This window comes from Antechinus flavipes, chromosome 1 (genome assembly GCF_016432865.1).
Source record: "Antechinus flavipes isolate AdamAnt ecotype Samford, QLD, Australia chromosome 1, AdamAnt_v2, whole genome shotgun sequence".
NCBI classification, from domain to species: Eukaryota; Metazoa; Chordata; class Mammalia; order Dasyuromorphia; family Dasyuridae; genus Antechinus; species Antechinus flavipes.
Genome location: NC_067398.1, coordinates 132,095,722 through 132,110,325, shown reverse-complemented (window position 1 = coordinate 132,110,325; position 14,604 = coordinate 132,095,722). Strand labels below are relative to the sequence as shown.

General features: G+C 37.4%; 1 protein-coding gene across 1 annotated transcript in view; it reads right to left on the bottom strand.

Moving 5' to 3' along the window:
* Window positions 1–1,802, bottom strand: part of PARP8 (poly(ADP-ribose) polymerase family member 8) — a 217,234-nt gene extending 215,432 nt beyond the window's left edge. Inside the window, exon 1 of the mRNA XM_051990612.1 lies at window positions 511–1,802. Within this exon, the coding sequence (XP_051846572.1) occupies window positions 511–1,024 (514 nt within the window). The 5' untranslated portion in view covers window positions 1,025–1,802. The remainder of the gene's footprint in view (window positions 1–510) is intronic.
* Between the last annotated feature and the right edge of the window lie 12,802 nt (window positions 1,803–14,604).

Below are 14,604 nucleotides of genomic sequence, written 5' to 3'. Positions count from 1 at the left end.
AGCGGTACCGAGCGGAACCCCTGGAGAGGGGAGCGTAGCCCCAGCTCCATTCCACGGCCGCCGCCAATCAATTCATTGCGCAAACCAACTCCTTCCAAGCCGCGAGTCTCGGCCACCCGCTAATGGAACACCGAGCCCGGTGGTGGGCTCGGATGATTTTCGGGATCTGTTGGTGGCGGCTGCTAAAAATCAAGCGCATTGCTCCAACAGCCTCAGCTTCTCGCTTGGAGCACCTTTGCTATCTGGTTTCTGATCCTGAATCTGGTTTCCCCAGACGGTGGGGTGAGAGGGGAAAGGAAAGCAGGGGGTGGGGTATGATGTTGGGGGGGGGTGGAAGAGAGAAATACTGAGCTCCCCCTCCCCCTCTTTCTGACACCCGATCTCGTTACTGTGACTGTTGTGAAATGACACCCGAAATGGGGACAAGCAGCCCCCAGGCAAATAAGTCGTGCCCTGAACGGGGGTAAAACGGGTGCCACCGGGGTCTGAGGAGAGGGAAGACAAACTCACCTGCAAACAGACAGTCCTTTTCTGCCTTGGACTTCTGTATCACAATGTCGATATCCTTCTGAATTCTCTCTTGCCTTGAACACATCCCCATGAAAGAAATCCCTGGAAAAAAAGCAGTCTCTGTTTCCAGCCCACCCCACCCCCCTTTCTCCTCCAGTTTTCGTAAATATTCAGTTAAAAATGAAACCTCTGGTTGAGGCAGGGGATGAAGCAGAAGTGCTTTCTGAAGTGATCCAGGGTGAGACGGGAGGAGGGGGAGGTCGATTTTGCATTCCCAGATGTGACCGCCCAGCTGCCTCTCGCTGCTGTTTGATTCCAATTTCCTCTCCTGACAATAGATCCAGAGGATGGTGATGACACTGAGTCTCACTTTCTCCCTCCCCCGCCTGAACCACCAACAGTGGTGGGCTGCTAGTGCTGGTGATCGGAAGATAATAACAACGGTAATCACCGGCGATGGCAGAATCAGCTCGGAAAGACAGACAGGAAGCGACTCCTTCTTTGACATATACATACACACACACACACCCTACACACACATGCATGCATGCACACACGCACGCACCCACACTCGCTTACACACATATACACATTCACACATACAGACTACACAGCCTGACGCTGAGACTGCTGCAGCTACGCCAAGCCGCAGACCCTCCCCTCTCTGCTACTGCTCACAGCCAGAGACACTCCGCCTGCCACACGTACAGACTGCCCGGCTGCTGCTGCTGGCTACTGTGTCTTTAATAGTAACTACCCGCCAGGGCAAAGCCTGGTTTTCCCCATCTCAGACCTCCCTGCCTCCACCGGGGTGGGAACTGGCTAGGAACCTGTAGGTGGAATGCTGTCAGACTTACTAGCTCTCCTATCCTTCATTACTTTCATGCATTTTACTCCACTTTGTCCCTAAATTGTGAGTAATGGGAATACTTGAAGCAGAGAAAGTAAAATAAAAGGAAAACCTGAAAAATTAAAAAACCTGTTCAAATTACGCAAGGCAGAAGATTCCCTAAAAGAACTTCAGCGTATTCCCTGTCTACCATGAACCTTTTTTTTCCTACACGGCAGAGGTGACCAAAGTCATCATTTCATCAGGGAAAAATAATAAATCCCCATTGGAAATCTTTTTTTTGCTACTACCTTCTAGGGCCCAAGTCTTTTTCTTCTTCACTTCGAGGACTCAGCAGGGCTCTCCCGCTATATTTCTTTGCCCATCAGATTTCAAGAATACTGACCAATAGCTCTCTGGCACATGTGTATTCTTTCTCTGGCTTAAGATAATACAATGAACATATTGTCAGAACCCCAAATTGGAACTCTTGTTCTGCCAAATATTTTGGTGGCTTTTGTTTGTTTCCTATTTATCTTACTTGTTGTTAGATTTATTACACAAAATATCTTAAATCATGACAGTCCAGAAAATCCAGGACAGATGGTCATTGTATTTATAGGCCACCCCTCAGATTCAGGGCAGTCACTACTGCCCTCAAATACCCCTTAGGATAAACTTTTTCTTTGATCCCCCTAACCCAGTTTAGTCCATTTTGTTTTATACTCAGTCTTTTGCATAAAGATTCCCTTTTAATTCAAACCCTGAATAATCAAATCATATTTCAATTAGTTATGAATATAATATTAAAGACCCATAATATTGCCTGTATACTGTTCCTAATAATGACACAAGAAATGTGCAATGAAGATGGAGTATTAATATTGTCCTCTGTGACCCAGAATCTTTGAATGTGAATGAAAAGACCTTATAAATGATTTAGGGCAATTGTATTTTGCAGATAAGAAAACATCAACATCAAAAACATTCCATCTGCATAGTGCCTTATTATGGAAAACCATTATCTGTACACTTAAGCCATATTTGAAGCCATTTTTATTTTTCACCAGTATCACTTCTTAGGGATGTGAATTCCATAAGTCAGTCTTTCATTGGGGAAAGTATTATTTCCTTAATTTGTCCTATATTTAAATCTCAAGTTTATGGGGTACCTCCTGGTTCAACTGAACTAGAATTTGGCTAACAAATCTGAATTCATTAGGTCCTTTACCCTGTTACATATTTCAATCTTTTTTTGTTATCTTTCCAGACTAAAAAGTGCTATTTTAATATTTCTTTCTACGTAGCCCTCCAACCACTCTAACAATTCTAGTTTCACTTCTCCAATTCCATTATGACTATGTTAAAATGATTGGAACTGCAGTCAGATGAGGATGATTTTGTTTGAAGTCTGTTTTACACAAAATACTTTTTTTTTCTTCTTAGCAAATATCCTTGCCCTCACCCACTCCTCTTGCCATCTTAGGATATCTCTTGTTTCCACATTCACTTATTCATTTGTAAGACAGAACTGACTTCTCATTCCTACTAGATCTTCCTTCAGGTTTTGACACTTCTGATTATCTTGATATTTGGATACACTTTTTTTCCCTTGATTTATATGACTTCTCTCTCTTTTTTTTCTTCCTTCTTGTCTTGCTTTTTTTCATCACAGTTATCTTTGCTAGATCATTATCATTTTCCCATCCACTCAGCATGATTATTTTTAAAATGCTCTGTCCTGGGTTCTCTTCTCTTCCCCCTCTCCACTCATGCTTCTGATGATCTCAGTCCCCTTGGGGTCAATTAGTCCATCTACAAAGACTTGCCAAATCTATATATAGGGCCCCTTTGAGCTATTTCCTACCTTTCAGGCCCAAGGGAGAGTTACCCCCAAGTTTAAGCTACTTCGTGATACTCTGCCCTCCTAAACTATATCTTGAATCCCCACCAATGTGCTTCCCTTTCAGTAGCCAGCTAAAATGTATAATTAGTTGAAAGCAAAGAAATTTACTGAAATAGTATGGTAAGATTTATAATAGAAAATTCTTGTCTATAAATTTAGAATCCATATATACATAAGCATCCTCAATGTGGAAAATGAGAAAAGATCATGCATTGGGAATATATTTTGATATACAGTTCACACTTAAACTGTATGACTCCTGGTGTCTTGTTCCGATGTCCCCAAGATACTTTTTTGATGCTTGAAACATCTTGTCAAAGCATTGTGTGCTGCTGGACTCAGTGTGCTTGCTGGCCCTTTTTCTTCAGGGTACATCGTTTTGCCAGTTGACCATGGTATGCTGCCTCTAGTTTCTGGCTAAACTGGAATTCTTGGCTAGAGAAACACAAAACTCTTTCCCTATTACCAATAAAAAGCATCCTCAGGTCTGATCCCTCAGTTTCAACTCTAAGACCTGCCATCTGCCAAACAGCAGGATCCTACTTGAAGTTCCAAGCTTTCCTAGAACCCTCTCACATGGCTAATCTATGGTCTCTGCCCATTTTCTTATGCTTTCCTAACCTAATGATTTGAAAATGGGCCTTTCAATCTTATTCCTTTTATAATCTACAAATGGACCACATAAAGTTTAATGCTTTAACAAGTTGCAAAGGAGCCATTCTAAGTTCATGTCTATATACAGCAGCATTATATGTTCCTTAGCTATATATATGTCTCTAAGTATCTATCATTTATCCACATATATAGATGAGGAGGAAAGGAAAGGGAAAAAAGAGAACTGGCACTAATATAACACCTACTATGTGCTATTGACACTATGCCAAGCGCTTTTTACAAATGTTACCTCATTGATAAATATCAACCAAGAGAGGCATATACACACATATGTATGAAATTTTAGTCTAGAGAGGTTTTCTCAGCCAGATAGATCACCCAGCCCATTTATGGTTTCTGAACTCTAGTCTCATATCATTATATATTAATCATTGCCATCTGAGTATCCCATTTTATTTTTTGATAGGACTTCTTTGCTCCTCCCCACATGATGAGATTTTACCTGAAAGAGAACAGAGTTGGGATCTGATTGTTCTGTTTCCCTAATGCAGGTTTCTGGCCATCTCAGTCCCAACTATACATAATCTCCATCCGTCAGACTTGGTGGACGACTAAATTCATGAAAATAGCCAAATTACTGATGAGACATATTTCTGGATGAGGGAGGGAGACACTCAGGAAAAACTAAAAGTATCACTATATCTTTGTTAGATATTCTTCCTGTGTTAGAGCAAAGTATACCTTCTTTGTTAAATGTTTGATGGCTTTGTAATGCAACATTCCATCCCAATATTGAACCAAAACTATTATTAGAGTTTGACTTGCAATATTTGTTGTAATTTCAGCGGTTTAGGAGTTAAAATGACTTCATAGCTCACATCTTAGTTGAGTTGGGGAAGAACTCTGCAAAGATGGAGGAGTGATTAATGGAAGAGGAGCACTGCATGGCTCTGTTTCCCTGCTGGGCTGAGTATGGAGAATTAAGTCATTTTAGGAGTGAGAAACAGGTTTCTTCTCAGGTGGAGAGATTACCTAGGTGGATGCTTCAGAAGCTGCTTGTAAGGATAAAGACACCATCAAGGTGAGCATCATCAGCATATGTGGATTTTTCTGCATACATTGGATTGTCAGTTTATTAAGAGTCCATGTAAACTGGGCCAGAACTTTCAGCAACTAGAGATAAAACTGTTTTCAGAGGCCATGCAATAAAAGCTAAGGGGAAAATAAGGGATTTAGCAATCATGCAAATGAAGAGATTCCTACTAATAGGGGTACATTTTGAAGAGATCCATCCTATATTCTCTGCAGGAGAGCAGAGTTGGTTCAGAAACTGGGGAATCCTATCACTGATTCCAAGACAAGGTAAGGAATTCCCTGCCCTGCAACCCTGCACGGGGGAAAAAGTGAATAAAACCAAAGTTCTTACGGAAAATTTAAAAATCCCAATAACAATGTCATCTGAAAGTGTGTACCTCCATATCCTGAGGGAACTCTCTAAGGACCTATTTTAAAGAGATAACTAAATTTGTTTGAGTGTCTGGAAATGCTCTTTTTTTCTTTTTAGGTTCAGGAGATGGAGTTAATTGTATTTTTTTCTTGAAAAGCTAAATAGAAGTTGATCTACTGGGGAAAAGGTGAAGTTCCTAAAGGAAATGGGTTTGAATGGTTATATTTATATACGCTACCAGTAGGCTCACCCTAAACCCTTCCCACCATTCTCAGGTTTTATTAAATCCTGCCTTCCAGCTAGAACTCCACCTGAAAGACTACAGATCTTAGCTAAGGGTCTCTCCAACCACACAATTATACTGGGCTGCTCCATTCCTTAATTTTGAACTGGAGGTCAGCATGGTCGAGACTTGTGCAAATGTTACTATCAATACAAACAGACATTCTGGCAATGAGGGAAGAAGTAGCAGAAGCCACCTCTGCCCAGGTAGGTGGGCAAAAAAAGATGAGCCATTCTCAGGAAAAAGATTTGAGTGTGCGGGCTAAAACTTGGATTAAGAGATCCTCCAGTAAAAGCTCTATAAATATTAAAATGGAGGAAGATTCTCTGGGTGATTCTTAGGACCTTGACACCATGGGCAAGCATATGATAGTAGCAGTATTTCCCTGAAACAGTTTCTTTTCTACTCCTTACGACATGGGTGGAGACTTTATCTTGAAAGAACAAAGCCGGGGCATGATTGACCTCAGTTTCCTTGATGCAGTATATCCTAATTATTGAGGGGAATAAAGAGACCCAGCAACATGTAGTCAACATCTCTCACATTTGCTGACTGCTTAAAATAGTGTGAGTCATCATATCCTTATGATTTAATGTCTAGATGCATTTCTGGATAGAATTCTCCTTTTCCTCTTCCTCTTCCTCTTCTTCCTCTTCTTTCTCCTACTTTCTTCTTCCTCTTCTAATTAATTTTTTCCCAACTATCTTCTCCCTCATCTTTTCCACTTTCAAATTAAAAGAAAGAAAACCTTTGATTGAAAATCTTACCATTCTTTTTAGTCACTAAGATTTACAACATCACATTTATCCTTGAATCTTCCATTTTCTTCATACATCATATCTATTTCCTGTATAACATCACTTGCATCCATCCATTCTTCTGTCTTTACTTCTGATTAATATCTTAATTCAGGATCTGATTACAACTCTCATCTTTGGGGCAACCTCCTGATTGTTTTTTCTGCTTCCAGTCTCATATATAAAATCCATCTTCTACATAACAGCCAGATTAGTTTTCCTAAAACATAATTCTGAGCCTGTCACTCTTCCTTGATGAAAAGTCTTCAATGTATCCCTATTCTGCGAATATAAATTACAGGTTCAAAATTTAGTTTTTAAATTCCCCTGTTAACAGGGATTCCTAATATTTGTGTTTGTGTGTGTGTAGTGTTGAACACCTTTTAGCCTAGTGAAGTCTTTAGACTCATTCTTAGGATATTTTTTATTACCTAAAATAAAATAGATAGGATTACAAAGGAAACCATTCATATTGAATAAAAATGTAATTATTTTTCCTACCCAAATGTATGGACTCCCTGAAATATATCCTCAGATCCTGTTAATGGAACCCAGGTTAAGGACTCTGATAAGTCTTTACACATTAGCTATTACTTCCCTTCCTGTACTATTCATGGTCTAGTAACCTACTATGGCGCTCCAGTTCACATTTTTCTGTTTTTAGGTAAACTGGCACCCAAACTTAGAATGCACTTCTTTCTGACCTCTAAATATCCCTAGCTTTCTTCAAAATACTATGATAGTATGTGCAAAAAGTTTCTCATCAGTGTTCTCTTACTTTCTTATATACATGCATCTTGTATCATCCTCTTCTCTCCAAACACCCACAAAGATTCTACACTACTTAAAGGCAAGTACTGTTCCATTTTGGTCTTCTTTTTAACTACCAGTTTGTGATACTAGCCACTGGCCTAATCCTATTCATTAAAAATATCAGGTGCCAGGAAGTCCAGTGCTTATTCACCTTGCCATTTCTACAATCCTGCTGATGGATAGTACTGAGGAACTGCCAAACTCTCTATGGTTCTTAACAGGATAAGTAACTTTCTATATGCCTTTCTGAGCTCCCAGCTTCCACCACACTTTACTGGGTCATCACATGTGGATTTACCCAATCTAAAAAGCTTTAAAGCTACCATTTTCCACACTCAATCTACTATATTTAACTAAACCCATTCACATAGCATTAACATAATAGAGTAGACTATAAGACCAGGGGCCTTTCTAAGACTGTACATAGTGTTTAGTTTATCTTGTCACCATGTGATTTTTTTAACCTTTAACTTCTCCAAGTTAAACCATCTCTAAAAGTATATATCTACCCTCTGAACCCTAGAGTTCAAGGAGAGACATAATTCAGTTGTTTAGACCTACATGATCTCTCTTCCTGAATGCAATCAAATTAGTATCATACAAATTCCAATGTTTTTCAACTGCTGATGCAAGATTGAGATAATTTTTCCCTACCCAATAAGAAGAAACTTAGGACCAACTTCAATGCTACTTCCTCCATCTTACAAGTTCTTTCATGTGTTTTTATTGTTCTTCACTCAGGTTGGGCCCCTTCTGGAGTTTACAGAGAAGGAAACTAAGACAGAAAGGGTTAAGTGACTTGTCCAGGGTCACACAAACACTAAGTGTCTGAGACTAGATTTGAACTCAGGAAAATATATCTTCCTGACTCTAGACCCAGTGCTGTTTGTACTTTGCCATTTAACTGTCCCTATCTTTGACAGATAGGAATCTTAAAAATTTTTCTTTGACTGTTCTGTATTTCGGGGTTCATTGGCTGGCTTGATACTGATCGGTCCTTCTGGTTCATTTATTGCTAATAGACCAGCAAACACAGGCTAGAGCAGGCCAGATATGGAGAGTGACTTCGTTCAACATCTTGCCTCTTCTGTTCCTTTATATACTTGAAATTTATGATCATTTTCAGTGGGTGGTCAAGAAGTACAACACATTCCTTTATGTCCCTTTGTTCTTCTCAGCCTTTGGGATTTATGTGTAGGGTTAGCTCAAGCCACAGAGCTGAAGATATAAAATGGGACACAGATATTTAATCCATTGTTGACATTTGCATCATTTCTGTCTAACATAGTACCTTGCACAGAATAGCTTAATGTTAGTTGAATTTAATGTAAAAATCCCTGAACTATTAAGTGGTCAAATAGTGGAAAGGCCCCTAACCACTACTGAAAGGGAAATAAAATATAATAAACTATGCAAAGACATGAAAAAGCAGATAATTTTATCCACTCTTGTAAAAACCTTTTGTCCTTGGATAAAAAATATCTGCAAAACTAAATGTAATTCTTTAAGAATTATTATAAGAGTTAAGAGTATTGTCATATCCCATTGTATCCCTCCCTTAAACAGAGAACGTTTTCTCATTTGATAACAAACCTCATCAGCTACATGGCAAATATTCCTTCAGAAACATTCCTTTTCCCCCTGAATGGTTCCTCATTCCTCTACTACAAATTTCCTGTGAAATGCTTTACATATTTATTCTAATTTGCTACAAAATGCTGTTGATTGGCTGGGTATTCTAAGCAGATTTGAACTGAAGTTGCTGTCAGTGCACAGTCTTCTTTAGTATACTAAGAAATCTGTACTTTCATCTCCTATCTTTGACTCATGGTCAGCAGATGATCTCTCTTCCCCATCCTGAACACACCTAATATATGAAGTCCTATTCTTCTGGGTTGAGAGAATTCCAATTAACAGCTTTTAATTTCCTTCAGCACAATAGGAATGCTTAGGCCAAAAAGTACTAAAAATACTTAAAACTTGATAGAAAAAAAATATTGAAAAAAAGTAAAATACACAATTACATGAGGCACTCAAAGAACTCTTAATAGTTCGTGAGTAGTCATAAAAACACATATTACTCATTCGTTGACTCAACTATACTCTCCTGAAAGTAAAGACTTTCTGAAACATCCCTGAAATGGAACTACTAAGCAAATTTCACTTTCTGCTTGGTCTGAATTTTCCTAAGAGCAACTCAAGGTCTGGGTTTTCTGGCCAGTCACATTATGGCTTAAACTTTTTGTTTCCAGGATAATTCTTCTCAGGAAATTCTTCCCACCATCAACACCCAGACTTTGTAACTCTCAAGCTATCAAGTATATAAGATAACCACCAAGGCTATAAATTCAAATTTAAATTCAGCATTAAAGCCCTTGCACCTCTATTCAGGAAAAGAATGAGTAGAAAAGACAAACTGGAAATTCAGATGATTTTAGAAATAGCTGAACCAAAACATAGACTCACTGCCTTATGTTCGGAGCTACCACAGTTGTAGGGAAGTCCGAAGGAAAATAGGAAGTATTCAGGGGGAGGAGAAAAACCAAAGACTTTGGCCTCATTTTTTAAAAATTAAAACTTTTTTACATGAAAAAATAGTTTTCAACATTTACCCTTGGAAAACCTTGTGTTCCAAATTTTTTTCTCCCTCCCTTCCCCATCCCCTGCCTTAGACAGCAAGTAATCCAATATGTGATTAATATGTGTAATTCTTCTTGTTTTTCCTTGAAATGTTTCCTTCTATATCTTTTATATATTTATTCTGCACCTGCTTCAAAGTCTACCTCAGTTCTCACCTTCCCTTTAGTTTTCCTAACTTTCCAACTCTCTGGCCTATTTCTTCTCTGATTTCCTGCATTTGTTATCTTCACCTAACAATTTAGCATTTAGTTACATATCTTGAATAGTTTATTACTTTTGCTTGTGTTGATTGTCCTCTGGTAAATAGAAACATAATGATAATGTTTGTCCTTTAGTTGCTTCAGCTTATTTGACTCTTCCTGACCCCATTTGGTGTTTTTTTAAGAAAGATTCTAAAGTGGTTTTCCGTTTCCTAATCCATCTGATATTTATGTAGCACATAATATGTGCCAGTCTGCATGCTAAGTTCTTTACAATTATTACATCATTTCATCTTCACAGTTACCGAGAGAGAGAGAGAGAGAGAGAGAGAGAGAGAGAGAGAGAGAGAGAGAGAGAGAGAGATGCTTTTATTATTCCATTTTACAGATGAGGAAAGAGAAGTCAATGTCAATGACTTGCCTGTAATTACATAGCACACATAGCTGGCAAAATTTGAACTCAGGCCTAACTCTATCCCCACAGTAGTGACTGATTACACCAACTAGCTGCTCCAGGAAGTATGAAAAACAAAGAAAAGAGAGACAATCCCAAAGAGTGGGATGCTAAGCACTGCATTGGTACCACCAAAACATTAAAATAACCAGAGAAAGGATTCAAGTATATTATGTGAATTTAGAAGATTTGTGAAAAGACCCTGACAAGAATCACCTATAAAAAAAGAATTTAAGGGTTATAATATGCACTTATGAGAAAGAATACATATAAAGGTCACATCCTAGATGCATCAAAATAAAAAGCCCCTATAACATCTAGGTACAGTGAACGATAGGGAATACCCATTTATATGCACTTTACTTCGTGCCAGGTACTGTGCTAAGCATTTTTTATCAGAAAGGACTCAAGTGTATTGTGTGAATTTAGAAGATTTGTGAAAAGACTCTGACAAGAATCACCCGTAGTAAAGAATTTAAGGGTTATAACCTGCACTTGTGAGAAAGAGTACATATAAAGGTCACATCCAAATGCATCAAAATAAACAGCCCTTGTAACATCTATGTACTGTGAAAGGTAGAGAAAACATATTTATATATACTTTACTATGTCCCAGTCACTGTGCTAAGCATGTTTTATCATTATTATTTCATTTGGTTCTCACAACAATCCTTTGAGGTAGGTGCTATTATCATCCTCATTTTACAATTTAGAGAACTGAGGCAGATGGAGGTTATGTGACTCCCTAAGGGTCAGGAAAAGTGTCTAACCCCTCATCTGAACTCCAATCTTCCTGACTCCAAGCCTAGATTTCTATCTACTGCACCACCAGTTGCCTCTAAGTAGAGACACTTGCTGAGCACTTGGTAGAGATACAATAAATAACTGTCGATTGATGGTCTGACTTTTAAAATAAGTTCCAGAATTTTTTATATATCCTCTCTATATAGGGACCATTGATAAGAGGCGGTGTGACATAATGAAAATAATTGAAGCTTTTGATTTACAGCAACTGAGTTTAAAACCTGCCTTGCAACTGGGCCTGTATTCCAAAGAGACCATAAAAAAGGGAAAAGGACCCACATGTACAAAAATATTTGTAGCAGTTCTTTTTGTAGTGGCAAGGAACTGGAAATTGAGTGGATGCCCATCAGTTGGAGAATGACTGAATAATGTATGATATATGAATGCTATGGAATATTATTGTTCTCTAAGAAATAAATGATCAACAGGCTGATCTGAAAAAAGCCTGGAAAGCTTTACATGAACTGATGCTGAATGAAATGAGCAGAATCAAGAGAACATTGTATATAGTAATAACAAAATTATGTGATAATCATTTGTGATGGACTTGGCTCTGATCAAGGATGGGTGATTCAAGGCAATTCCAATAGGGTTAGGATGGAAAATGCCATTGACATCTAGAGAGAGAACTATGGAGACTGAATATGGATCAAAGTATAGTGTTTTCACTTTTTATTTGTTTCTTTTTCATGTTTTTTCTCTTTTGTTCTGATTTTTCTTGCACAACATGACAAATAAGGAAATATGTTTAAAATAATAATACATATTTAACATATATCAGATTACTTGCTGTCTTGGGGAAGGGGAAAGTACAAGAAGAAAGGAGAAAAAATTGAAACACAAAGTCTTACAAAAATGAATGCTGAAAACTATCTTTACCTGTATTTGGAAAATAAAATACTATTGAAAAGTAAAAAAATATATATCTACATGGACTTGGGTAATTGACAATCTCTCAAAACCTGTTTCTGGATCTGTAAAATCAGAGGATTGAAAACTACATAACATATGAGTCATATCCTATCCTATCATATCATAGGATTTGATGAGTATGAAGTCATAGGTTATAGACCAATTCTCTGACTTAGAGAGCTTTAAGGTGATGATTCTTATCATGTGCTCATGAAAGTCATCTAGATTGTCCAAGGCTGGTACAAATTGCAAGACACATATAAGTGTATTGTCCACTGCAGATGTAAATGTATGTTTTTAGATTTGATTTTATTTTTAGTTCAAATTCTCTCTCCTTCCTTCTCTCCTATCCATTGAGAAGTCAGGAAAAATAAAACTCATTATAAATAAATGAACATTTTTAGAAGTATAAGATACCATTTTTTAAAAGAATGATCAGAACAATTCTCTTAAAAATTGCTTTGGGAGAACAGGTAGGAGCAGGGGTACTTGATAACCTTTGTCCCACTGAAGTGGTATTTGAATGAAGTCTTTGAAAATGACTACTTCAGGGAATCTCTTTGTTCATTCTTCCTATATTATTTCTAATATGCCAAAAATTAAATACTTTCTCATCCCAAGAGTCTAGGGAATAGGTCCTTCAAGCTCATAAATTGTCCTCTGTCTACTCTATCTTTTACTTCAATTCTTTACTCTCAAAATTCCTTGCTAAAAAGCCATGTTTGGGGTCAATGTGTGTTGGGGGAGGGATGATGATGGTGATTTGGAGTTGTGTGACAGTCTAGTGACTGCAATGGTAAAGAACAATAATCTCCAAATTTTTTAGATTATTTATTCTTGTCACAAAAAAGTAAGAACTTCAAAAAGATGTATATTTATTCAAAATTTATATACCTGAACAAATATGTGAGTATATTATATACCTTACAAATGGAAATGTAAAAGGATATGAAGATGAAATAAATATTTTATAATAATGTGAAAAAATTTATTGTTGCCTAAGTACAAAATAATTTTGTTTTCACTAAAAGAATATTGACATATTCTCATTTTTTTTTAATCTTGATTTAATACTTTGAGATAGAGCAATTCAAAAGTCTGGCTCTAAGTTCAATGTCAGTATTTTATGTTAGCAATATTTGTGGAACGCCTTGGTTGTATTATAAATATTAAAAAAATAATATTCTGACTATCTTAGTCTGAATCCTTGATCTCACTTTAATTGAAAATATAAACCATCTTCCTTTTATAGAGGGCATAATCATTTTGGTGAGAGATCTTAATTCTCTCTGAAACCTTAATCTCAAGGAAGGTTTTTCTTATTTATGATGATCAAACTTCGGAGTGGCTATATCTTTTTTGTTTTTGTTTTTTTTTAATACATTTTTATTCATGGTTTCTATTTCTACAATTTCTAAATTTTCTTTATCCCTATCTCGCTTCCCCATCTCTAAGTTGAGCCATCTTTTGTCTCAATTCTCACCTAACATTTAGTCATTGAATGCTCTTGGCCTAAACACATTGAGACCTGGGAATGATCTTAATTTAGGAGGCCCAAGGTGACCCACTGCATCCTGGGCCATCTCCAGTCTGCTTGACTTTTCTCTTGCCAGCTGGACTTGGATGACTTTGGAGGAGAGAATAAGGCTCACAATTTTGTGCAGCTCTGCCTTATTCAAATCCAATTCATGTACCACTCAAGATAGCACCTTTGTTATGTCATTGGTTCTCTTTGAAAACAGAGAATGAACAACAACCTCTTCCTCATCACAAAGAACCCATCTCATTGCAATAAACACTTTTTAAATAATAGAAAACAAGGGGAAAAAATGCAATGTTCCACCACTGTGGACCCCCAGCATCTGCAAGGGATGAGTAGGTTTATTTCCTCATATCTCTTCTTTTGTTCCTTATAATGTTGCAGCATTCATTTTCAGCTTTTTTTATTATAGCTTTTTATTTACAAGATATATGTATGGGTAATTTTTCAGCATTGATATTGCAAAACCTTTTGTTTCAACTTTTCCCCTCCTTTCTCTCATCCCCTCCCCCAGATGGCAGGTTGACTAATACATGTTAAATATGTTAAAATATAAGTTAAATACAATATATGTATATATGTCCATACAGTTATTTTGCTGTACAAAAAGAATCGGACTTTGAAATAGTGAAGTGAAATAGTGAAGGAAATCAAAAATGCAGTCAGACAAAAATATAGGGATTGGGAATTCTATGTAGTGGTTCGTAGTCATCTCCCAGAGTTCTTTCATTGGGTGTAGCTGGTTCAGTTCATTACTGCTCTATTGGAACTGATTTGGTTCATCTCATTGTTGAAAAGGGCCACATCCATCAGAATTGATCATCATATAGTATTGTTGTTGAAGTATATAATGA